This window comes from Juglans regia, chromosome 8, assembly GCF_001411555.2.
Source record: "Juglans regia cultivar Chandler chromosome 8, Walnut 2.0, whole genome shotgun sequence".
In the NCBI taxonomy this organism is placed as follows: domain Eukaryota; kingdom Viridiplantae; phylum Streptophyta; class Magnoliopsida; order Fagales; family Juglandaceae; genus Juglans; species Juglans regia.
The window spans coordinates 9472919-9498033 of NC_049908.1; the positions used below are offsets into that span (position 1 = coordinate 9472919).

Genomic DNA, 25115 nt, shown 5'->3' on the forward strand with positions numbered 1-25115 from the left:
TTAAAGATGATTGCCAAATAAGGCGTTAACTTGTAGGCAACAAATTATTTGTGAAATTTTTTTAAGGAAATGATATTTGCAATATGTGAGTAAGCGTCATCTATTTATTTTGAAAAAAATATAGTAAATATGAGATGCATATAAAAAATATATAGACTTTTAATAATAGATCTAACTCATTTTTAAAATGAGTGTTTGATGTTTATACAACTTATGATTATATCATTACTCAAAATTTTATTTTCAAGTCCATATTTGGTAAATTGTTATAATTTGATTTAAAAGATAAAATTTAAATTTTAAATTTTATAAATTATATTTTACTATTTAATTCATGTAGATGTTGTGATCTACATGTCAACTTGAAAATAGAATAGTTTATGAAATTTCCTAATCCACGACAAACCCGAAAAATATTGCCTTTTTATTTATAATTTTTCTTGATATGAATCTAAATCATTTATAGGTTCCCATCTGAGTATTTTTGTCGCTAAAATGTGATTTACTAAAATGATAAATTAAACCTTATGGTTATAAATATCCATCCACGTGGTTTAAAGATTTTCAAATAAAATTATTCTAAAAACTATTTATATAGATAAATTCTATTTGGATTGTTTCCACCACACACTTCTATTTAAGCAATAAGATAGAATAATAAAAATGATAAATCACATATTGATCAGATGAAAGTATATGATATAAAATTTCTTTATAACATTTCTCATTTATATATAAGAGTCTTTGTGATTTTTATAGTTAGTTAAGAATGATGACATCTTGAATATTTGACGTTAAAAGTGTAATTCTTGTCCTTGTTAAACATACAAAACTATATTGCCGGGAATGTGGGCCTCAATGGTCCACGAGGAACCGACCCAACCCAAGAGTTGCCCACGACCAAGCAAGCAATACAACGACCAAGCAAGCAATACAACTTGCCGAACAAGAATGGTGACTTGTTATTCTCGTCTCTCGTCTCTCTCCGTCCGTCTCCCCCATTTTCCGACCCGAAAAATCTCAAACTTGGCTCAGAAGTCAGATCTCTCTCACTGAATGCCCTTATTTGTTATTTACGCAGCTGACGATGGATTCAAACCAAGCCAAGCAGCATAACCTAGTGGGCTCTGAATCCGCTTCGGAAAGAACTCTGTATGCCCTCTCTCTGTTCCATACATGTATCTATTGGTTCATATGGATTTAAGGTTAGGATTGTTTGGGTTTTGGCAGTCTCTAGAAGTCTTGAGTGCTTTGAATACTAGGTTAAAGTGTAAATCTACGTGCAAATATTACAATGCAGACCGAGTTATTTATTTAATTATTTTTGGATTGGTTTAGGTACCCATATGTTACTGGCTCGTCCGTTGTTGCTATCAAATACAAAGATGGAATTCTTATGGCGGCTGATATGGGAGGTTGCTAAACTCATCGTCCTTAATTAGAATTTTAATTTAATTTCGTTAAAATTAATGTTTTCTTCATCATGAACCATCGAGTTTGCTGCTGTTAAAACAATGGCTTGTTAACTGACAATATGGGTTATTTCTAACATGTGTATATGTTTATGCATATGCATATGATTATGTGTATGTATATGTATGTGTATGTGTATGTGCCCGCACTCGTTCTCTGGTGCATATATGTAGCTATATATATATGCGTGCGTGTGCGTGTGTAGATACGTCTTTAGATTTCTGAAAAACTTTACTGAGTCCAGTTACTTGTCTCCCTCTTGGAACTGTAAAACTGCGCTCGAGATATTTAAGATGATATTCATTATTCAGTTATGCTAATACTGGTTTTTTTTTGGATTAGAGTAAGGTATCCAGAAGGGCATGATTATGAATACCGATTCATTATTATAAAGTATACAAAACCATATTAACACGCTACATGCTCCCTTTACCTATAAAAAAAAAAATAAAAATTGCATGCTTCCATGAAGTCTCTTATTATCATCTTTTTAGCTCCACAACTAAGTTGAATCCCTATTTGGAACCACTTTGGAAGGAATTGTTTTGGTATGTCACTTACCACCTATATATCAAGGCTTACTACTACTCTTTTTTGTTAATATGTGATGGAAAACTTATTTATGAATATATTTTTTTCTTGGGGATATCTTGTATACTTTATGTGTACCAGGGTTTAACCCTCGTTAGTTATTAATAAATCTTATCTTACTTATATAAAATAAAAAGAATACATTTGTTTCTTGGTGGATTAATTGGCAGGCTCCTATGGATCTACCCTGCGATACAAGAGTGTGGAGCGATTGAAGCCTACAGGAAAACATTCTATTCTTGGTGCAAGTGGGGAAATAAGTGATTTTCAGGAGATTTTACGTTCTCTGGATGAGCTTATGTAAGTGCTGGTTGTTTTGGGAGAGATGGAGGAGCTGGAACTTTGCGCCTAATTTACATTTGTTTTTGTTTTTATGTTGATGTCATGGGGCAAGGAACTTGGTTTATGGGTCCCCTTGGAGGGGGTTTGTATTTCTTTCTCCTGGCTAAGGGGTTGTGAATTTTGTGCGTGGTGTTTGCAGCCTGTATGACAACATGTGGGATGATGGTAATTCTCTGGGGCCTAAAGAGGTGCACAGCTATTCAAGTTTAATCCACTGTGGAACTCACTTATTCTTGCTGGAGTGAAAAATGGGCATGGTAATCCTAATTTGCCATTTTGTTTGATGCTCTGTTGCTAACTATCTGCATCTACGAATATTTCTCTGCAATTATTACTGTAATTTTTGGTTCAGGTTAGCATGATAGGTGTAAATTTTGAGGATAATCATGTAGCAACTGGGTTTGGGAATCATCTTGCCCGGCCTATTCTTCGTGATGAGTGGCACGAGAACTTGAGTTTTGAAGATGGTGTCAAGTTACTGGAGAAATGTATGCGTGTACTGCTATATCGTGATCGGTCTGCTGTCAACAAGCTTCAGGTTTGTTGTTTCCTTGCATCATTTATCATGATTTCCTTTTCACCTAGTGAGTATATGGATTTCGTGTCCAAGTTTCCAATTACTCGTAATTTTTAAGACCCTCAGAAAAATAAGTAATAGTTTTACAATTATATATAGGTAATTTCGCTGTAGACCTACGAGGGTAATTCAATAAATTCACGTACTCTCAGACGTAGTACTTAAGTGGTTCACATGATAGCTATACATACAATAAATGATTCCACCCATTGACCAACGACCATAAACCTATTATATATAAATCAAAAAATTTACACAACTTTTTTCTATTTACATAATTTTGAAAAAACAATGAAATTTGTGGGAAAAAATATTTTCCGACCGATTTCACTCGTAGGGCTCATGGAATATAATCGGTGAAATAAAGTGTTTTATCCTACGAGTTGGCCAACTCGTCAGGATTTTGAGTTTGAAAATCCTTATTCGAGACAACTTTGTATCCTTTAAGATAGCTTTCCAACACATCAAGAATAGTATCAATCTGAAGTTTGAGCAGAAAGTTATGATTAAAATACTAAAGTGTGTCCATTCTGTCTCCTAACGCCCGAACAGATATGACCACCAATATTCCGATGAACAACAATGAGATATACTGTACAGGAATAACGAAAGAACGGTAAGAGAAATGCAGTGTCAGCCTAGATAGAAAAATTAGATCACTTAACGAAAGGAAATATGGGAACTACAGCAGATGGCCGGTGGAAGAAGAGTGAAGACCTGATAAATCTGTCCATGAATTTCCACCCCAGTTCAGACCTGATGGATTTTTCCCTTGTCTTTCTTCCCATCATTTTTTCTATTTACATAATTTTTACATATTATATTTTTTTTAATTTTTTTATCAAATATTTAATATATAAATAATGAATAGAAAAATTAAATTAATTTAAAAAAATAAATTCAAAAAAAATTTAAAAAAAATTATTAAAAAATTTTAAAATTTAAAAAAAATATAATGTATAGAGGATGAGAGGTTGTATAGCATTCCTCTATATAAATTGAGCGTTTCCACGAGAAGTAGCCCTGAAGCAACCTAGAAACTTCATTCTCTCTCGAGTCTCGGGTATATTTCTCTCTTCTTTGTCTTCTTCTTGCACAAGTATCACATGGAGGATGCAAGCAAAAAGAGAAAAAACTGCCTTCATCATGATGACGACGTTGAGGAAGATGACGAACAAAAAATGGAAAAGTTTTTTGCGCTCATCAGGAATATCCGAGAGGCTCGTGATCAGCATGTGAGATCGAATGGCCCAGATGTAATAAAGGGATCGATAGACAACAAGAGATCTAAGATGAATAAAGTCATTGAGGAAGAGAAGAAGATCAAGATCGTCACTGAAGTTTGGAAGCCGTCCTTCGAACCCGAAGACTTCATGGAAAAGGTGGCCGGAGCTCAGTTCAAAACAGTTCTGGGTTCTTCTCAAATTCAAGAGACTGATCAGGAAAAAGAAAAAGAAGAAGAAGAAGGTTTACTAGACCTAAAGCTCTCACTTTAGTGTGTACTTCCCACAAGTACTCATGCAAAGAAGATCAGATAAAACCCTAGCTTCTGTTTATATATGTTAGTGAAGTTGTTAATTAGCTAGATCTATGTATAATCATGGAAGATCTTGAGATCCAGGGAAATTTAAAGCTAAGTAGCAAGCTAGCTGTGCCATTCTAGCTATCACTTTAATTAGGAACTGAGTTCTTAGCAGCTAGAAATCATGATAAATGCAAAAAAACAGTGTAATATCTGAAGTTTTAATAGTTAATTATGCTCATTTTATGCTAACTGTTTGACTTGCATCCAATTATTATTATTTTTTTCGCTAAATATGTGATCACGTTAAGTAAATGAAGGGAAGAAATGAATTAAGACACTGTTTGGATGTTGAGATGAGATGAGTTGAATTCTTTATAAATAGTAGTGAGTTGAGAATATAGAGTGAGTTTTGTGGAGCTCACCTAAGATGAATTTAGATGTGTTTGAATGTTAAGATGAGTTTATATGTATTTATGAAAAGTTAAAAAAAGTTATGAGTCTTAGTGTAAAGAGGTATTAAGTTGAAAATAGTTATGGGTTCTACGTGTAAATAGGTTTTGAGTTGAGATGGGTTTAGTGATTTAAGATTTGAGTGTTTTTATATTAGACTCAGTTAAAATTAGATTGAACAAAACAAATTTCAGTTAAATCGAAGTTTGAGGCCTAAGTCTAATAAATAATGAATCTTGTCTATTAATTTTTTTACTGATCTCAGTACTACTAGATATAAGCCGAAACTCAATTTACGCAGGGAAATTAGCCTTTTGCAGTGACAATGTTCATGATAGTTTCAGCCTCGTTTGTTTTCACAATTCCTCTTAACTCACTTCATTTCATTCCATTTAATCATTACAATTTTCTTAAATTTTCATACAAAATAAAATAAACAATTCATTTTTTTCAAATTTCAAAATAAATTAATATTAAAAAAATATGTTCTAACGATATTTTATTCAATTTTTAACTTTAATCTTAATCCATCATCACTTTTCATCTGTAAAACAAACGAGGCAGTTCGCATGATTATGATTCACATGAGAAGCAAGCAAGCAAGCACTTGTGATGTATTTAAATTAAAGTGATGTTCGATACTCCGAGAGGGTCCCAAGATTTCATTTGGGGTCGAAACACGATTGGGTTAATTGGTGGTGGAAATTAAGAAAGCAATAATCCTAGGCGACGTTTCACGTGACCAAGTAAGCTAATTGGCTCATGTGGTCCCTTCATGAAGACTTTGGTTGCGTTTGGATGTTGAAGTGAGTTGAGTTGAGTTGAGTTAAGTTGAGTTAAGATAATAAAATATTGTTAGAATATTATTTATTATTATTATTATTATTTTGAAATTTGAAAAAGTTGAATTGTTTATTATATTTTGTGTTGGAATTTGAAAAAATTGTAATGATGAGTTGAGATGAGTTGGAATATTAGTAGCATCTTAATTTACTACGAAGAACGGCCTTCATTGCTTGCATGTAATTAATTACCTTTAGGTAAATTGACCAATATTATAGGAGGAGTAATACTAGGTACAGTCTCTTTTTGAAAATTATAATGTAAGTTTAGACAATTTTTTTTAAAAATTTTTTAAAATTAATACAAAACTATCCCTCTTAAAATGATATTTTTCTCATTTAATAAAAGGTTTGCACATACTATCCTTAAGTAGGGACTATAAATAAAATTTCTCTTATAGGAGTTGAAGATGATGGGAAGTAATTGGATACAAAACTAACGAAGTCGACCAATTTATTTTATTTTTATTTTGAGAAAATTATGGATCATGCTACTGTGCTGCTAGCATATACACTGAGCGTGAGGTGCCCCTAGTACAATTGTATTTTTTTACTTTTAAATATTTTTAAAATATTTAAAAAAATACATAAATTTAATAGTCACTTTCTTAATTATTAAAAAAGATTAAAATATACAAACGGTCAAACCTAGAGGACAAAACTAGGAGGCAAGTACATAGCAATTTCCAAAAATTATAGTATGATCAAATTACCTAATAATCCAGGGTGTATATATATACCACTTTGTTGGACTATGGGATTCAGCGATCTCCCTTAGGAACTCGCTAGGCTTATGCATGGGAGTTTATCGGTGCTTGATAGCCCAACCAGCCGGTGCACCTTGTGTGCATGAAGCTCCTCATGCCCGCCCGCAGCACATATAAATGTGGGGCTTTCCATTGCCAAAATGTATAACGAAATAAAGTTGCGCCTCTGTTAACAACAGTTGCTTTTGGCCTATTGGTAAGCGCTTGATTCTAATAGGTAAATACAACCCAATTCACTCCCCCTCTTGATCCTAGCATGTAGAAGGTATTCTACATAAGGAATAGTTGAATCATAATGTGTAAGGTGATCGTAAGTATAGAGGGTATTTTGCACAGAATCTTTATAACGGTACTACTCAAATGTGTAATATATTTCTATATCCACCTAAAAGAGGTTGAATAGTGAATTTGGAAATACTCAAGGTGTAGCTTGAGGTGAGGACGTAGGTAATGAGGCTGAATCTTATTAAAATAATAAGTTTGCTTCTTTCTTACCCTTGCTTTTTATATTTAGGACTGTTTCATATTTTATTCATATTTTATATTATGTATTTAGTTTATAATTATCAATTTTTAAATATGACAATTCACTCCCTCTTTTGTTAGTAATCTAGGTAACAATATTGGTATCAGAGTAATGACTCTTTTATAAGATTCACTATCTTTTGAGTTAAGATCTCATGATTAATATTACAGCTACCTTTGATAAAGGTCAATCTAGTAGTCGGCCTCCACTATTTTATGGAGACAATTACACATTTTAGAAAAGTAGAATGAAAATATTCTTTCAACCTCAAGGTCGAGAAATTTGAAAATGCGTTGTAAATGGACTTTATATCCCAACAAAAATTCTTGATAGAGTAAAGGTCAAAAAAGAAGAAGAAGATTTTGATCTTGAAAACAAGGGAATTCTAACATTGAATTCAACGGTTATAAATTTCCTATATAATGCTTTCGATTGGAATAAGTTTAATAGAATAATGACTTGCAAGACGGTAAAATTTTTTTGGATAATTTGGAAGGAACTTATGAAGGAACTTTGCAAATCAAGTCAAGGAATCAAAAATTTATATTGTTACTCATGAATATAAAATATTTAAAATGAATAATGATGAATTTATTTCTATTATGTAGACTCGTTTTACTAATATTATAAACAGTTTGACAGCTCTGGATAAGGTTTATTATAGTTTGAAAATAGTTAGAAAAATTTTCAATTCTTTAACAAAACGTTAGAAATTAAAAGTGACGGCAATTCTTGAAATTAGAGACCTTAAAAAATTTGAAATAAATGAACTCATCGATCACTCATGGCTAGTATTCCAGGCCACCACGCAGCATGCACGTACGCACATATCACGTCAATTAATTTTCAGTTCTTTTTTGCGCAAATGAGATCAACTTTTTCTTTAAATTATACCAATCTTGTCATTTCAAGGTGAAAGGCTAGTAGCTACGTTTCCTTTAGACTCATCACGTTGCATCAACCATTGGTTTCACATGTGGAAAGGAGAAAAAGATAACACCTTTGGTCCTTAACCTTAAAAATCGAATTATTTTTAAAAGAGTAGTGATACATACACGCTCGGGTAAGGACTATCACAGTAGTACTGGTGATATTACTTACACATGCACATACAGGACAAAATCAAACTCGATTTGTGGTTCAAACTTCAAACTTCAAACTTCAAACTTCAAACACAAGCTGGCCGGGCAAAGACTGTTCTCTTTCTGTTGCTCTTTCAAGTGATGAGTACCATTAATGCATGCCTTTGCCCCCACATGTTAATTCCCTTTTTGCACCTTAATTATCACTAATTCATTAAAGTATTTGTTTCAATCTGATCAGTAATATTAAATATTTTTTTTATGTGGTATTATATTTTTTTTAAATTTAAAAAATATATATAGTAATGTTAGATATAAGTCACTATAGCAGTACACACTTTATACTTATTGCGTAGTTGCTTCTAGTTGATTGTTCTCAATACTCACTTGAAGAGATGTGTGGTCTACATGATGTCATTTCATATTTATAAAATGGATGCTTCTAATAGTAACTTCTATCTATATTTATTCATATATATATATATATGATTTACGTACTCTAAAATTATATAAATAATTATGCTTTCAATAATGCGCTGTGTTGTTCCTTTCCACTCAATCCATGAACATATATCCTGCTTGATTTTCTAGTACTCCTCATATGTTGTGGCCGTTGATGCAGCATAAATAATGGCCTTCTTACGTACCCTAGTCCAAGTGGTGGGGGACAGTAGTTAGAAGTCCCATCATCTTCAAATTCAATCAAGCTATCATTTTTAAAAGAGATATATGGTTCTCACTCATTTCCTCGTACATTATATGAAAAATATTAAAATCATTCAATAGAATAATGAACCAAATTAAATATATGGGAACAAATTTTACTACTTTTTCCCGTTAATTCGAATAAAATAAGGTAAAACTTATTTGGATTAAAGAGAAACGATATTTGCAATCCCACTGTATACAAATTTTATGCATTTTATTCAAAGAAACTAGATAAATTTAAAATCTGTATAAAAAAAAATATTTTTATCATAACAGACCCTATTTTTTCAAAAAAGAGTATGTGTACTCGCACATCTTAAAAGTAGGGTCTATTAAGGCTATGTTTAGATTCTGAGATGATCTCAAATGATATGTAAATAGTAGAGAAAATACAATAAATAATAATAATAAATTAATGAATAATTTGTTAATAATAGTGAGTAGTAATGAGACTACTTTACTCGTCAAACAAAGCCTAAGAGCATTCATAGCTGAAACTAGCATAGCAAACAAATCTGTTGGATCAATGTAGCAAAATGTTATTTTAGTCGGAAATATTACTATTCTAAAACCTCTACACCACACATCATACATGTGGCATAACCTGATTTGTGAAATTCAAATTTTAAAATTTATCTTCTGAACAAATTATGTGATACGGATGGTGTATGGTGTAAAGCTTTTAGAATAGAATTATTCTTTAGTCCATGCTTGACCAACCCAGTATAGATGTTTGACTAGGGCTGTGCAAAACTTCTGCCAGCTCTGACTTTAGCTGACGTTTGTTCCAGCTTCGACTTCGACAGAGTTAAATAGTTTGGAATTTGGAATCGGAGTCGGGGTTCTTTTGAAAAAAAAAATAGTTAGAGTCAGAGTTGGAGTCGGAGTTGGAGCTGAAGTCAGCTTCAACTTCTAAACTCTGACTTCTGAAATCGAGCTTGGATTGATTTTTAGTTGAGATGCATGTTGGATTTTTTGCGTCGAATATTGAATGGATCAAGTCACAAAGGGTTTTAGCTTGAATAAGACGACTTCGACTAGAGTTTCGATTCTGACTTCGAAGTTTCGATTAGATTAGAATTCGCTCTTGATCGGAGTTGGAGCTCAGTACTAGAGCCTAATCTATAAATTATATCTATATAATTTTAATTCCTTAAATTTTAAAATTTATTTTTTAAATCAAATTATACGTAGATAGTCAATGGTACAAAAGTTTTAGAATAGAAGTATTCATTAATCCATGCTTGACTAACCCATACACATGTTTGATTACAAACTAATCAACCAATTGTATTTATATCTCTTTGGAGCAATGCTACGGTTACTAAAGAAGTAGCTTGAAATTGTATCCCAAACGTGATGTTTTATTTTTTTATTTATTTTATGTATTTTTTTAATCATTATAAATATTTTTTAAAAAATAAAAAATTCACAATATTATTAAAAAATATGTTTTTAATCATTAATTAAAAGAAATAGGAATTCACGGACACTTTTTGAATCCGAATTGAGTACCCAAAACATTTGTGATCTTTTTAAGTTATAGAAACTACTTAAATCAAGAAATCTCAATTCGCGTGAATCCAATAAGATCCGTGTTGTCAGCATGACGTTATCCAAACAAGTCTCATTTCATCCCACCTCTCTCTCTCTCTCTCTCTCTCTCTCTCTCTCTGCCATTCGCCCATTCCCATCAATGACCAGAAATTTGAGTTCCACCCATTCATCTTTTACGTTGTATTTTTTAGCCTTAATCTTATTTTTTAAAGACATGTCCGGTTGGGATACGGTGTAAAATTTAATTTTATGGTGTTTAATTAAAATATTAAAACACATATGGATTCTTAGTTTGATTAAAAAAAATAAAATCTCTAAAAAATAAACTTTTCAAATAAATTTTATTATTTTCAAAGAGCTTATAGAAATCTTACATGGGTCAACTTATATAGATTATAATTTTTAAAAAATTTTAGTAATAAAAATAAATTTTTAATTAACATAAATTTATAAAATAAATCAAATTCTATAAAAAATAAATATTATTTTTATTATAAAATAAATACCCCAAAGTCAGCAGATTCGAAAACATTTATTTTTTATTTATGTGGCGTGCAATAAGTCGTCCTAGGAGGGGCCGGTGACAAAAGTCTAGAAAGCATCACGGTAGTGGTCAAAATCGTGACGAATTGAGCAGCGCGTTGGGACCAGCAAGAAACCGTAACCCCACGTCACCCTTTGTACGTCACCCACATCCCACAACAGCCTTATTATTCGCTCCTTCCCTCGGTAATATTATTCTCTTTCCCTGTTTTACGTAATCTCCCTATGCTCCCAAGTACGTATTCATGATGACGTCATTCCCCACGTCGTCCTCATCTCCTATTTACCTTTATGCCCCATCATCCCTCCTCACACCCACCCGAGACCAGATGGGTACGTTTGTCTTTCTATTTCCCAGCGCCTCTGTTATTTATAACCCGTTGAAGAACTGGGAAAGGCAAATCGAACAAGCCTCGTTTCAATTGCTGAAGCTGACTTTTCGTGCTTTTGCTCTGTTTGGTTTAAAAGAAAAAATAAAGATCGTCCATGGAAGACGGCAAGAGCTTGAGGATTGGGGACAATAAGCAGGAAGAAGAAGACGACGTGAAAATGGAGAAGTTTTTTGAGCTGATTCGAAGCTTTAGAGAGGCACGTAATTATCACAAAAGGAAGGAATCGATGCGGTGGGAGATCGAGGAGAACAAGAACAAGAGAATGAAGAGGATCGACGGTGAAGAGCAATCCGGTTGTAATTACTGGGTTCCAAAGTTCGAGCGAGAGGATTTTGATAAGGAGGTTGAGTTCAGAAAGCCTGATCATCCTCTGGCGCCTCTGGTCTATCCTCGTCAATGCAACAGAGACAAGGACATGAAAGAAGGAGAAGAAGATGGCGGTCTAGACCTCAGACTCGCCCTTTAAGTACTTTAGCATGGCCCTTTTATATGTATTCAGAAAAAACCGAAGAACGGAAAGGAAAAAAAAAAAAAAAAGTGTTGGGAGTTTGTAGATTATAATCGTGTTTGTGTAATTAAAATTAGGGTTTGGATACCGTACGGTTAAGTTTAGATAATCAATATATAAATAAATTATATATAAATATTATATTACAAAATATTAGTTTATATATATATATATATATACAGAGACGGCTCAATGTATTTTGTGGCTTGAGGCGACCATTAATTACATGATATTTTAATTTAAAAATGATAAAAATATTTAAATATTAAATAATAAAATTTTATTAAAATTTTCTGAAATGCAAAATAAATATCTATAAATACTATAACAATTTGAAAGAAAATCTAATTTTTCTGTAAATAAAGTATTATCCATTATTTGTATATATATATATTTTTTAATACTTCATTATGAAAACAAATATGGCCATCAATATCAAAATAAACATCATATTTTATAAAATATTCAAGAGTAATATATCATCAGTTCGCTATTTCTATTTCAATTTTACTAATGTCTGAAATTTTTATATATTTTGAATAAGATTTTTTTTAGTAAAACTTCTATATTTACTGGTTTTATTTTTTATTTTTTACCAAATTTTACCATTTAAGATTGATTTTATTTTAGGCAAAAAATTTTCATCTTTTATGCTAATCAATATTTTTTTTATAATTTTTTTTTAGAGTCACAATAATTTATTTTTTTCCCCTTTTAGGGGCCTTTTCAAGGTGGGGGGCCTTAGGCGGTGGCCTTAGTTGCCTACCCCTTGAGCCGGCCATGTATATATATGAATAAATTATATATAAATACGTATATATAAATTATAAATAATATTTAAATTGTGGGTAGTTTGTAGTTTGAAAAAATAAATGCCAAAATATCAGATGGTACGAGTCGAAATATAAGCCGTTACATGCTAAAATATAGGCTGATATTGACCGATATTTGAGTCGGTATGAAACATATACAATACTTGTACTAGACCAGTAGTCGGTATGGTATATTTTGACCATACCAACCAGTACAGTATGATATTTGAAACACTGATTCTTGAATTTCTTAGTTAAGCAGACCGATGGATTAATGTTGTTAAAGATGATTGCCAAAGAAGGTGTTAACTTGTAGGCAACAAATTATTTGTGGCGCCCTCGACCCCTGCGTTTTATTTTAGTGGATTTCGTGACATCAGGATGATGATCACACAGATCACGCACCCCATCGACCAGTGCTCAGAGTGTGTACAACATGCATTAAGTGTACAAAAAATATTCACAGTGGAGAAATAAAATGTCTTTCTTTATTAAGTACCAGAATTTGTTCAAAACAGTAAAAATAACTTTACAAGAATTATAAAATCATCCGACAGATAAATTAAAGACATGAAATATCAGAAGGAAAACAAATCTCAAAACGCTGAACAACAAATCATCAACTTATACTTCTGGCGGAGTCGGCCCCTCAGGTTCAAACTCGGGCTCTGCGTCAGACTCTACGACAACATAAAACGGAACTGTATGGTAAAACACCACGATGAGATTATGACATCTCAGCAAGTAATTGATCAAAATAACATCCAAGAGATATATAAAAATCATGCGTCCCCATACGGACGTAATTCACATAAAATAACAGTACATGTTCTTTTTTCCAAAATACCATTTTTAAACCACTCACGCCAAAATTCCATTTTGGTCCAATCATAACCAGTATTTTATTAAGCATGTGCGCCACAGTCTTCCCTATGGACCGTCCACACTACATAGCTCTCTTCATCACATCACGGGTAACGTCCGTGCATGAGACTTCGTAACAAGCGATGTCCAGTTCCACGCTTAGCGCGTACATGGCCAAGCATTCTCTAATCTTGCCAGCCAAAGGTCACGGAATCGGTACGAGAGAGTTATCGTCTCGTCCGTTCCCGTCGTCGCCCTGCGACAACTCAGGAGATGTCACTTCAGTCTGTTACACTCCCGAGTGACCAAATGAGCTCCACCGAGATACTGCCTCATCTCGACTTGGGGTCGTGAAACACACGCACCCACGCAACCGTATCAATTTCCAATAGACATCGTGACATCACCGCACAATTTAATAAAACGATAAATATGATTTTCAATAGTTTATTGGAATACGCATTTAAATAATTCATTTACAAATTATCAAATAACGCCGAAATACAGTTTCACAGTTACACGAGTAATCCCGTCCTCCAATCCGACCCAAGGCCCAATTTCCAACAATTTCAACACAATCAATATTTACAACAAAGATAACAGTTTACAAAATATAATTACAACAGCTTATTTATAAAATTGAAAAATTACATACACACAATGAAATGAGAATAAATATGAAAGATCGCTCGAAAAGTCGTTGCTCAATATGGCGGCACAATGGTGGTACACAGTAAAATAGTGCCTCAAAACTTGGGTTTTGATTCACGGCAATTATCCAACAAAATTCCACAATTTAGAACAATCACCAAGCACGCCAACAACTTCCCAACACTCGGATCTAACACCCAAAACTCACCATTTACAACCCAATAATCTACTATGAACCCGAGCAAGAATCCAAGATTTTTGAGACAACAATTAGCTCGGCCGAAACACAAAAGCTCACAGTCTCACAAACCCAAACACAGAAAAATTTACCAAACACCAAAAATGCAGAAAGGCTAAGAGAGAAAGAGAAGATGGTGATCTCGGAAGCATTTAGCTTGAAGGAGCCGTGGCCTATAAATAGCCCACGGAAGGAGGTTCGCAAGGTACGCGTGTCGCATGGTGGGAGAAGCAAGTAACAGCCGCTAGCCGTGCGTGGCAGTGGAGACGATCTTGCACGGAAGCCATGCACAATGCCACCGAGGAGCTTGCAGAAGGAGGTGGTGGCCGCATGGGGTAGGAGTCAGACAGCTGGCACTCGGGCTGCCACCGAGCGACACGGAGCTGCCGTGGGAAGGTGGAGGTGGCCCACGGCAAGCTGCTGCGTGTTGCCGAAAGAAGAAGAAAGAAGAAAGAAGAAAGAAGAAGAAAATGAAGGAGAGGAAAGGGGCGTGCGGCGCAAGGGGCGAAAGTGATGAAACCCTACTCCGCAAAACGACGCCGTTTAGGTTTGTGGGAGGGGTTGGGTTCAAAGCGCACGGGCCGGGCTCTTTAGGCTGGGCTTCGGGCGCACGGGCTCGCTGGGTCGCACGGCTGGGCTACACTCTCAACACACACACGGGCTGGGACCTCAAACCTGGGTTGTGTTTCACTTGGGCTGGGTTTAATATTAAAACACACACACACACCACACACGGCCCAGCAAGACTAACCAATAAAAAAAGCCAACAAATAAATAAAATAAGATACAAATAAAGCTACACCAAAATAATAACACATATAAAAATAATAATAACAAAAACCCAACATACCAAAATAAATAACAATAAAATAACACACTTTAAAAATAAAATACTAAGAGTATAATTAAAATAACACAAATAAAATAACACTATTTAACTAAAAAAAAAGAAATAAGGATTTAAAACACAAGCAAAAATTGAGATCTCACATTATTTGTGAAATTTTTTTAAGGAAATGATATTTGCAATATGTGAGTAAGCGGCATCTATTTCTTTTGAAAAATATAGTAAATATGAGATGAATATAAAAAATACGTAAACTTTTAATAATAGATCTAACTCATTTTTAAAAGGAGTGTTTGATGTTTATACAACTTATGATTATATCATTACTCAAAATTTTATTTTCAAGTCGATGTTTGGTAAAGTGTTATAATTTGATTTAAAAGATAAATTTTAAATTTTATAAATTATATTTTACTATTTAATTGATGTAGATGTTGTGATCTACGTATCAACTTGAAAATAAAATTGTTTATGAAATTTCCTAATCCACATCAAACCCGAAAAATATTGCTTTTTTATTTATAATTTTTCTTGATATGCATCTAAATCATTTATAGGTTTCCATCTGAGTATTTTTGTTGCTAAAATGTGATTTACTAAAATGATAAATTAAACATTATGGTTATAAATATCCATCCATGTGGTTTAAAGATTTTCAAATAAAATTATTCTAAAAACTATTTACATAGATAAATTCTATTTGGAATGTTTCCACCACACACTTCTATTTAAGCAACAAGACTGAATAATAAAAGTAATAAATCACATATTAATTAGGTGAAAGTATACGATATAAAATTTCTTTATAACATTTCTCATTTATATATAAGAGTCTTTGTGATTTTTATAGTTAATTAAGAATGATGACATTTTGAATATTTGACGTTGAAAGTGTAATTCTTGTCCTTGTTAAACATACAAACTATAGTGCCGGGAATGTGGGCTTCAATGGTCCACGAGGAACCAACCCAACCTATGAGTTGCCCACGACCAAGCAAACAATCCAACTTGCCGAACAAGAATGGTGACTTGTTATTCACGTCTCTCTCACTATCTTACTCTCGTCTCTCTCCGTCCGTCTCCCCCATTTTCCGACCCGAAAAATCTCAAACTTGGCTCAGAAGTCAGATCTCTCTCACTGAGTGCCCTTATTTGTTATTTACGCAGCTGACGATGGATTCAAACCAAGCCAAGCAGCATAACCTAGTGGGCTCTGAATCCGCTTCGGAAAGAACTCTGTATGCCCTCTCTCTGTTCCATACATGTATCTATTGGTTCATATGGATTTAAGGTTAGGATTGTTTGGGTTTTGGCAGTCTCTAGAAGTCTTGAGTGCTTTGAATACTAGGTTAAAGTGTAAATCTACGTGCAAATATTACAATGCAGACCGAGTTATTTATTTAATTATTTTTGGATTGGTTTAGGTACCCATATGTTACTGGCTCGTCCGTTGTTGCTATCAAATACAAAGATGGAATTCTTATGGCGGCTGATATGGGAGGTTGCTAAACTCATCGTCCTTAATTAGAATTTTAATTTAATTTCGTTAAAATTAATGTTTTCTTCATCATGAACCATCGAGTTTGCTGCTGTTAAAACAATGGCTTGTTAACTGACAATATGGGTTATTTCTAACATGTGTATATGTTTATGCATATGCATATGATTATGTGTATGTATGTGTATGTGTATGTGCCCGCACTCGTTCTCTGGTGCATATATGTAGCTATATATATATGCGTGCGTGTGCGTGTGTAGATACGTCTTTAGATTTCTGAAAAACTTTACTGAGTCCAGTTACTTGTCTCCCTCTTGGAACTGTAAAACTGCGCTCGAGATATTTAAGATGATATTCATTATTCAGTTATGCTAATACTGGTTTTTTTTTGGATTAGAGTAAGGTATCCAGAAGGGCATGATTATGAATACCGATTCATTATTATAAAGTATACAAAACCATATTAACACGCTACATGCTCCCTTTACCTATAAAAAAAAAAAAAATTGCATGCTTCCATGAAGTCTCTTATTATCGTCTTTTTAGCTCCACAACTAAGTTGAATCCCTTTTTGGAACCACTTTGGAAGGAATTGTTTTGGTATGTCACTTACCACCTATATATCAAGGCTTACTACTACTCTTTTTTGTTAATATGTGATGGAAAACTTATTTATGAATATATTTTTTTCTTGGGGATATCTTCTATACTTTATGTGTACCAGGGTTTAACCCTTGTTAGTTATTAATAAAATCTTATCTTACTTATATAAAATAAAAAGAATACATTTGTTTCTTGGTGGATTAATTGGCAGGCTCCTATGGATCTACCCTGCGATACAAGAGTGTGGAGCGATTGAAGCCTACAGGAAAACATTCTATTCTTGGTGCAAGTGGGGAAATAAGTGATTTTCAGGAGATTTTACGTTCTCTCGATGAGCTTATGTAAGTGCTGGTTGTTTTGGGAGAGATGGAGGAGCTGGAACTTTGCGCCTAATTTACATTTGTTTTTGTTTTTATGTTGATGTCATGGGGCAAGGAACTTGGTTTATGGGTCCCCTTGGAGGGGGTTTGTATTTCTTTCTCCTGGCTAAGGGATTGTGAATTTTGTGCGTGGTGTTTGCAGTCTGTATGACAACATGTGGGATGATGGTAATTCTCTGGGGCCTAAAGAGGTGCACAGCTATTTAACCCGTATGATGTATAATAGGAGGAACAAGTTTAATCCACTGTGGAACTCACTTATTCTTGGTGGAGTGAAAAATGGGCAGAAGTACCTTGGCATGGTAATCCTAATTTGCCATTTTGTTTGATGCTCTGTTGCTAACTATCTGCATCTACGAATATTTCTCTGCAATTATTACTGTAATTTTTGGTTCAGGTTAGCATGATAGGTGTAAATTTTGAGGATAATCATGTAGCAACTGGGTTTGGGAATCATCTTGCCCGGCCTATTCTTCGTGATGAGTGGCACGAGAACTTGAGTTTTGAAGATGGTGTCAAGTTACTGGAGAAATGTATGCGTGTACTGCTATATCGTGACCGGTCTGCTGTCAACAAGCTTCAGGTTTGTTGTTTCCTTACATCATTTGTCATGATTTCCTTTTCACCTAGTGAGTATATGGATTTTGTGTCCAAGATTCCAATAACTCATAATTTTTAAGACCCTCAGAAAAATAAGTAATAGCTTTACAATTATATTAGTGGAAAACATTTAATTTTTGATCTAATTGTTGGACCAAATTCTGCAACTACTCTTGATGTTTGTATTCTCTAAATCTTATTTTGTATGCGTTTTCTTAAAAAAAATATCCATCCTTATTAAAATGCTAAGCAAGAATTTGAATGTACCTTTTTTTTCCTTCTTGTTAAAACTGCCTCTAAGATTGTCATTCTACCAAAATCCTTCTTGTATTTTTAATATCAATGAGGATTCAACTTTAAAGAAGAATTGATAGACCTGAGAGAGAAGGTCAGCGGTTTAATATGTTGGGTAAGCCAGGAAATGGGCCAAGATATGGGCCTGGGCTTGAGTTAGGCAAAAAAAGTGAAGGAAGCTGCTGGCAAGAAATGGTCCACGGGCTCGATTGTGGGCTTCAGTTGGACCCAAAGCTCGTGGGCTGAGAAAGGGAAGATACAAGCCCATAGCTCTGAGGGCCATCTGACCCAGAACTGGCAGGTTAAAACTGCGGGCCACTCGAGCTTCGAAGTTGGGTCTTCTTCTGGTGCTGCCAATAAGTCATTGGAGCCAATGTTACTCTGGCCGGGAACTACCCAAAAATCACTGACGGAAGAAGGCAAGCTGGTGGTGAGTGTCTTGGCCAACAAACTGGTGCTGGTGACAAAAACTTATGACGCCATATCTGTTTTTGTACCAGAAAATGTCGCCCGGGAGCTCCGAATGGAGAACACCATGGTATCACCCCAGAATGCGTCTTCTTTGAAAATAGGAGATGTATTGAACCCTGGAAAGGATCTAAGAGAGGGTGGGGCTTCTGAAGTGGGTAATATGGAGGAAAGGGAAATACCAGACAAAGCCATGGTCATGTACGAGTCGGATGGGATGCTTCAGTCCCATCATCTATCTATGCATTGTACAAGGATGGCTGACAATATGTACAAATTGGATGCTTCAGTTCCCATATTTGGTATTTTATATCTTTCTACACCGTTGCGCATTTCTACTCTCCATCTAGAGTGGTTTTGGTGCTCAAGGTTAATGGTGTTTCTTTAGGTTCTTATTAGGGAAAGACAGCCAATCTAATCTGGCATCTTATGGCCAAGTGTTCAATGGAATTGATTATGGACACTATCTACCAACTATCTTTTTTTCACACGTTTTCTGGTAGGAAAATGATTAACTTACACTATTTTACAATTCTATATTAAATGGAGGGTAATCATGTTAAATTGAAATTCATTTTTAATGAAGTTGCACGGCTGCAATGGTTGATTGAAAATGGTTGTAAAATAGTTGTAAAAGAATTGCAGGTGTATCATTACCAAATTTTGGCCAATGAACTTTAGCTCGAATGGCACGTGCACTTGATATGAATGTGGTTATGGCTTCTAGATCTGCTATATTTGTTTAACTTTCTTACCAATAAAAAAAATATTACAAGAGAAAAAAAAAAGATTTTCACATTGTAATTTAACTTGATAGCATTCTTTTAATTATTACTAATAGACCTGAATTGGAATTGCAGATTGCGAAGATCACAGAAGAAGGTGTAACTATCTCTCAGCCATATGCATTGAAGACATTCTGGGGATTTGCTGCATTCGAGAACCCAACCGTGGGTGCAGAGGGATCTTGGTAGCTGCTCCCTTGCCATGTAGAGCTGGTTGGCTTTCTCGTTTATCAAAACTTTGTTTGGGTTATTTGTAATTGCTGAACTTAAAGTTGAAGATCATAGCCTGGACCTTCGTGTCATTAGTAGACCATCGTTAAATTTGACAAATGCCTGGTTTTGATTTATGTTTAGTCCCAGATTTTTACAAGAGTTTGACTTTGAGCTGGATGCCCCCAATGTGTTCGTATCTTTAAATATTTTTATGCCTTATCGTTCTCTCTTTATGGTACCATATTCGTGGTTCAAAACTGTTGATAGGCTTGTGCTTTTTGGATATTCTGAATTTTGAGGAAATGGCATCCTCCGCATCTCTCAAAAATATTATGGCATAAAATCAGGAAAAATTCTATTCATCTACCACCCCCTTTTTTTTTTACCTCTTCCTGTTATCAAATTTGTAGTAATGATTAGTAGAAGAATTTGATTAGTTTAATAAGAATAAAACTAAAAGGAATTTTAAAAAACTAAAAAAAAATAAAAAAAAATGTGTGGTATGTGGAGTGTGAAGATGATGAGTAACAAAGTTCTAAAATCAAAATTACACGTACTTGTGAAATTATAGCGACACGTTGCTATGACACTACATACTTGACTGGTACTTTATTTTCTATGTAATAAAACCGTATCATCTCATATATAAAATTTAAGTTTAACTTTTATCTAAATTTAAACATGTTATGTCTTGGGTTTATTATCAGAAGTAATTAGAAGATTAGAATCTGTTGGAGCCATAGAGAAGAGGGATTCAAAGGGCTATCCCGTTATGCTATGGACAATTCAATCACTAAGAGTATAATTTATTTCACGTTGTATCATAATAGATAAATTTACAATTTAATAACATTACATATAAAAATGCCTAATTCACGTATGATAAATTTTAGGAACAAATTTATACCAAAAAATTTATGGAAGTCTATCACAATGCAAATTAATGATGATTTTTATAGCAATAATCCTAAACTGTCAGTAGTGGTAGTTACCTTAACAATAATAAAAACATTTAGATGTAACATTTATATTCATGAAACCAAAAATCTTCATAATAAATTAATATTAGTATTGTATATGTACTTGAGATTATATAAATTCTTTTCAAATGAGTTTAATCTATCCATCAACAAATGCAACAATAAGTTAATCTATTAACTTATTTTGAATGAATTAAATTGCAGAATGTCTCGCGAATAGAAGTCAAAACCTTAAAACTACAACAACAAGTGGTATCTAATTTAAAACTTCCATTCCATAATAGAAAAAAATAACTAAAATTAAAGGAATTGAATGGACTACTGAGACAAAGGTATTGATTTTGTATTTTCAATTTAATATATTACAATTCTTTTTTTTAAGTTTAAATTTTTTTTATAATAACTAATAATAATTTGATATTGTAGGAATTATTGGTCTCGTGCTTATTCAGGATTGTGAAAATAGACAACAAATTTAGATGGTATTATAATTCATGTCAAAACTTACAACTTTACATAATTCATGCAAAATTTATAATTCCATTCCATAATATGAAAAACTTACAACTTTATTCTTGATCGAATACAAACCCAAACTCACATATGTTATCTATGGGGTCTATGCGTCTATCGCCAATGTAATCTCAATTTTCTCTTCTTCGGCATTATTCTAAGGTTTGTCAATTTGTCATCACATTTAACTCTGCTGCACTGCAAACCAAGTTATTTTTGTTCACTGGCAGGTCTTCTCCATCTTACATACTATTGCTTGGTTATGATCACATGTTGCAACCCATTTTTGGGAGCACCAACATCTCGCATTGGGCGAGTAACAAGTGCTCACAATCAACATGGTGGGCACTCCGCCCATGCCATTATTGTCACTACAAGAAAATTATTTATTTGTGGCCAGTTATTTTCTGCGAAAATAATTATTTCCTGCGAAAAATAAGTCTGTTTTGGTGGTAAATAGTCATTTTCATCGCAAATAATTCGTTACAAATATTCATTTTTCTTGTAATGGGTAGTGATAATCACATAGTTTTAAGTCCGCACTCATAGAGATATCATTTGGCAAAGCAAAGCAAACGCTCATCATAAGGATGCGAATGTTTCATCCCAAATACAACCTAACCCATCATAAAGTTCAAGGATAAAAATGTAATATAGGCATCGAACACAAATAATTGCTTATATACAGATAAACGTTTTTATAATAGAAGTAGATAAATATTAAATTGTTATAAAGTGGTTGTGTATAGTAACAACTTCTATCACATATTTGCTTATTCACTCAAAGCTTAAAATAAAATATACGCATGCTTCATTTTAAATATATATATATATATTTTTATCCACTTTTTATGTGTTTATATATTGACCAATTATTATAATTATTAATTTTGAATAGTTGTAATAGTGTTATGTATAGTTTATATTTAAATATATTTATAAAATCTCACATAAATAACCAGTCTGCCCATTAGGCAGGTTATAGGTTCATAGTGTTAATGTAAGTATGCCCGTAAACATCATATAAAATCCACGTGTGATTTTAGTGGTCCTCGTTCCTCTTATATTATCCCATATTAAGCTTTTTATTAGTCAACAACAAGATGCGTTAAAAAAAAAAGCCCGATTACAAAACAAAATAATCACGATACGAAGAGTGATTGACTATAAGATTACATCCTATGTAACTGGATGATAGGATTATTACCTTCTTACTATCTATTTACTACTCTTTTTGTTTTTATTTTTTTTGAAATTTTTTATTTTACTTAATGATTAAGGAAGTGACTATTAGTAAAATTATATATTTTTTTAAAATTTACTCTTAATGACTAAGGATGTTAAAAAAATACTTTAAAAAATGATAAAAAAAATAAAAAAAACTTTAAATAAGTAGTAAATGGGTAGTAATAGGGTAGTAAACTACCCTAATGATTTTAGAACAATAAAAGATTTTCGAACCATCCCCTACAAAAATACTCTCAATCCATCTTGAAAAAGCAGTGGTTTTAACCAATACAACACCTAGAGGGGGGTGAATAGGTGCAGTTCAATTTTTCTGGTTTAATAAAATATATTGACAAGTAAGCAATCAAAAGATGAAACAAATCATACAAATAATCAACACAGAGATTTGGTCACGAAGTGGAAACTCAAATGACGAACGTCTTCAAATTCTAAAACCACTCCGGATATAAGGCCCCACCTAAAATCCACCATAGAAAAAGTTTGTTACAACCAATATAGAGACACTCACAAAACCTTTGTAGTTTCTAAACTTGGCTTGCAACATCACGAATGACCCACTCGATCTCTACACGCATGTAGTGTTGGAACTCTGACCTTTCTATAGCATCCCACAAGAACCTCTCGATCTCTCCAGCAATAGCAGCTCATGAAACCTTTTGGCCAATCAACACGTCCACATCAATGGACTTTGAATAAGATTTGATCTTGAGTGTGGTGTGTTGGAGATGTGTTTGTCCAAGAGAGATTCACAAGGTGAGGAAAGATTTCTCTCTATGGCTCTTGAAACACTTATGGTTTTTGCTCTGTTTCTCCACACCATAGAACAGAAATAAGATGTTCTATATATAGTCCCAACAAATCACGGCGCTCAAAATCCTGAATTTTAAGTTGTCTTGAACATTGGCTCGAGTGAGGTGTCGAGCGCAAATCGAGCACACGTCTCTGGAAGAGTTTAGCTCGAGCGCTGAGTCGAGCGCACAACGAGTGAACCTCTCTAGAAGAGTTATGCTCAAGCGCTACGTCGAGCGCACATCGAGCGAACTTCTTTGGATGGGTTTAGCTCGAGCGCTAAGTCGAGCGCACATCAAGCGAACCTCTCTGGAAGAGTTATGCTCGAGCGCCACGTCAAGCACACATTGAGTGAAGCTCTTTGGATGGGTTCCGCTCGAGCGCTGAATCATGCGCAAATCGAGCGAACCTCTCTAAAAGGTTCCGCTCGAGCGCCAGTCGAGCGCCAGTCGAGCCGTGTTGAGCACACTTCAATCTTTTTCATGTTACACTGCTTCAACACTTGTTACAACTCAATTTTACACAGGTTTTCACAAGAATGTGCCAATCAACTAAAATTTCCCTTAACAATCTCCCCCTTTGGCATTTCTGTGACAAAACCTTTAACCTATACATAGGACTTAATCCTGACACACCCCAAACATGATTCCCATGATTCAGGTATAGTTTTGAACATGTTGAGATATTTCTGCAAACACTTAGCAAACGGTTAGACGTACCAACAAAAATATGCAAGAAATAATCTCATAAGCATAAATAATGTATGTAGCACAGATTTCATAAAAGACTTTTCATTAAGAAATTAATCATACATTGAGTTCAATAAGACAAATAATAGCAGCACGAGTAACATGTGATATAAAAACAAAAGCTGCTCCCCCATAAAACAATGTGTTACTAACAAAACAAAAACTGCCCCTACAACTTTCTTGCTACTCCCCCTACATCTATACCACTCCCCCTGAATATATACTCCCCCTTTTTGTCACGACAAGCCAAGGGTCTCAAGTATCAGCATCACTCTGACTGCCACCATCATCATCAAGGCGCTCATCTATATTGTTGAAGCGTTGAGTCACAAGCTGCTGCAGGCTCTCAACTTTAGCCTCAAGGCTATCAAACCGGGTTTCAAGGTGAGCAAGGTACTCAAGGACCTGCTGAAGGCTGGGCTCGGTCAAACCAGGTGCCGATGTAGATGGTGCCGAGCTATGAGGCTGAGAGTTGGATGGCTGAGAGCTGGATGGCTGAGATGAGGGTGGTAGAGGATGCTCAACATTCAAAGGGTGAGGGACAATGTGAGCACGACTCAGTTGCATGGTCCTATGACCAATAGGAGCCTTAAGAGAAATTCTAGGCTCATGAGGAAGAAACGCAACTGACTGGGAGATGGCTAATAGAGTGATGATGTAGGCAAAATGCAAACCAGTTCGTGTTTTAGGAGAATTAAAA

At 34.1% G+C, this 25115-nt stretch overlaps 3 protein-coding genes across 5 annotated transcripts; all 3 read left to right on the plus strand.

Annotated features, from left to right (window-relative positions):
* Positions 1-968: 968 nt before the first annotated feature.
* On the plus strand, positions 969-20377 carry LOC108993702 (proteasome subunit beta type-4-like). Of its 2 annotated transcripts, XM_018968694.2 has the most exons (7): positions 969-1152; positions 1339-1415; positions 2235-2364; positions 2546-2594; positions 17968-18078; positions 18174-18359; positions 19999-20377. In XM_018968694.2, exons 1-7 carry the CDS (start codon positions 1088-1090, stop codon positions 20110-20112), a joined length of 732 nt encoding a protein of 243 aa, XP_018824239.1. In that variant the 5' UTR covers positions 969-1087; the 3' UTR covers positions 20113-20377. The 2 variants fall into 2 exon arrangements, with proteins under 2 accessions (XP_018824239.1, XP_035548800.1); XM_035692907.1 differs by lacking the exons at positions 969-1152; positions 1339-1415; positions 2235-2364; positions 2546-2594 and adding exons at positions 16277-16533; positions 16720-16796; positions 17608-17737 and having other exon boundaries at positions 17919-18078.
* Positions 2642-4725, plus strand: LOC108993703. 2 transcript variants are annotated; one of them, XM_018968695.2, is made up of 2 exons: positions 2642-2944; positions 4084-4725. In XM_018968695.2, exons 1-2 carry the CDS (start codon positions 2765-2767, stop codon positions 4477-4479), a joined length of 576 nt encoding a protein of 191 aa, XP_018824240.2. In that variant the 5' UTR covers positions 2642-2764; the 3' UTR covers positions 4480-4725. The 2 variants fall into 2 exon arrangements, 1 of the variants encoding a protein (XP_018824240.2); XR_004802187.1 differs by lacking the exon at positions 4084-4725 and adding an exon at positions 3536-3791 and having other exon boundaries at positions 2886-2944.
* LOC108993705 lies at positions 11380-11894 on the plus strand. The gene has a single exon (XM_018968697.2). The coding sequence runs from the start codon at positions 11470-11472 to the stop codon at positions 11839-11841; it is 372 nt and encodes a 123-aa protein (XP_018824242.1). The 5' UTR covers positions 11380-11469; the 3' UTR covers positions 11842-11894.
* Positions 20378-25115: the final 4738 nt, after the last annotated feature.

Bases quoted from the DNA above. Each gene is read 5' to 3' on its own strand.
- LOC108993705 (XM_018968697.2), top strand. From the start codon at position 11,470: ATGGAAGACGGCAAGAGCTTGAGGATTGGGGACAATAAGCAGGAAGAA.
- LOC108993702 (XM_018968694.2), top strand. From the start codon at position 1,088: ATGGATTCAAACCAAGCCAAGCAGCATAACCTAGTGGGCTCTGAATCC. The intron at 1,153-1,338 runs GTATGCCCTCTC...GGATTGGTTTAG, and splicing joins TCCGCTTCGGAAAGAACTCT to GTACCCATATGTTACTGGCT. The intron at 18,360-19,998 runs GTTTGTTGTTTC...TTGGAATTGCAG, and splicing joins CTGCTGTCAACAAGCTTCAG to ATTGCGAAGATCACAGAAGA.
- LOC108993703 (XM_018968695.2), top strand. From the start codon at position 2,765: ATGATAGGTGTAAATTTTGAGGATAATCATGTAGCAACTGGGTTTGGG. The intron at 2,945-4,083 runs GTTTGTTGTTTC...TTCTTGCACAAG, and splicing joins CTGCTGTCAACAAGCTTCAG to TATCACATGGAGGATGCAAG.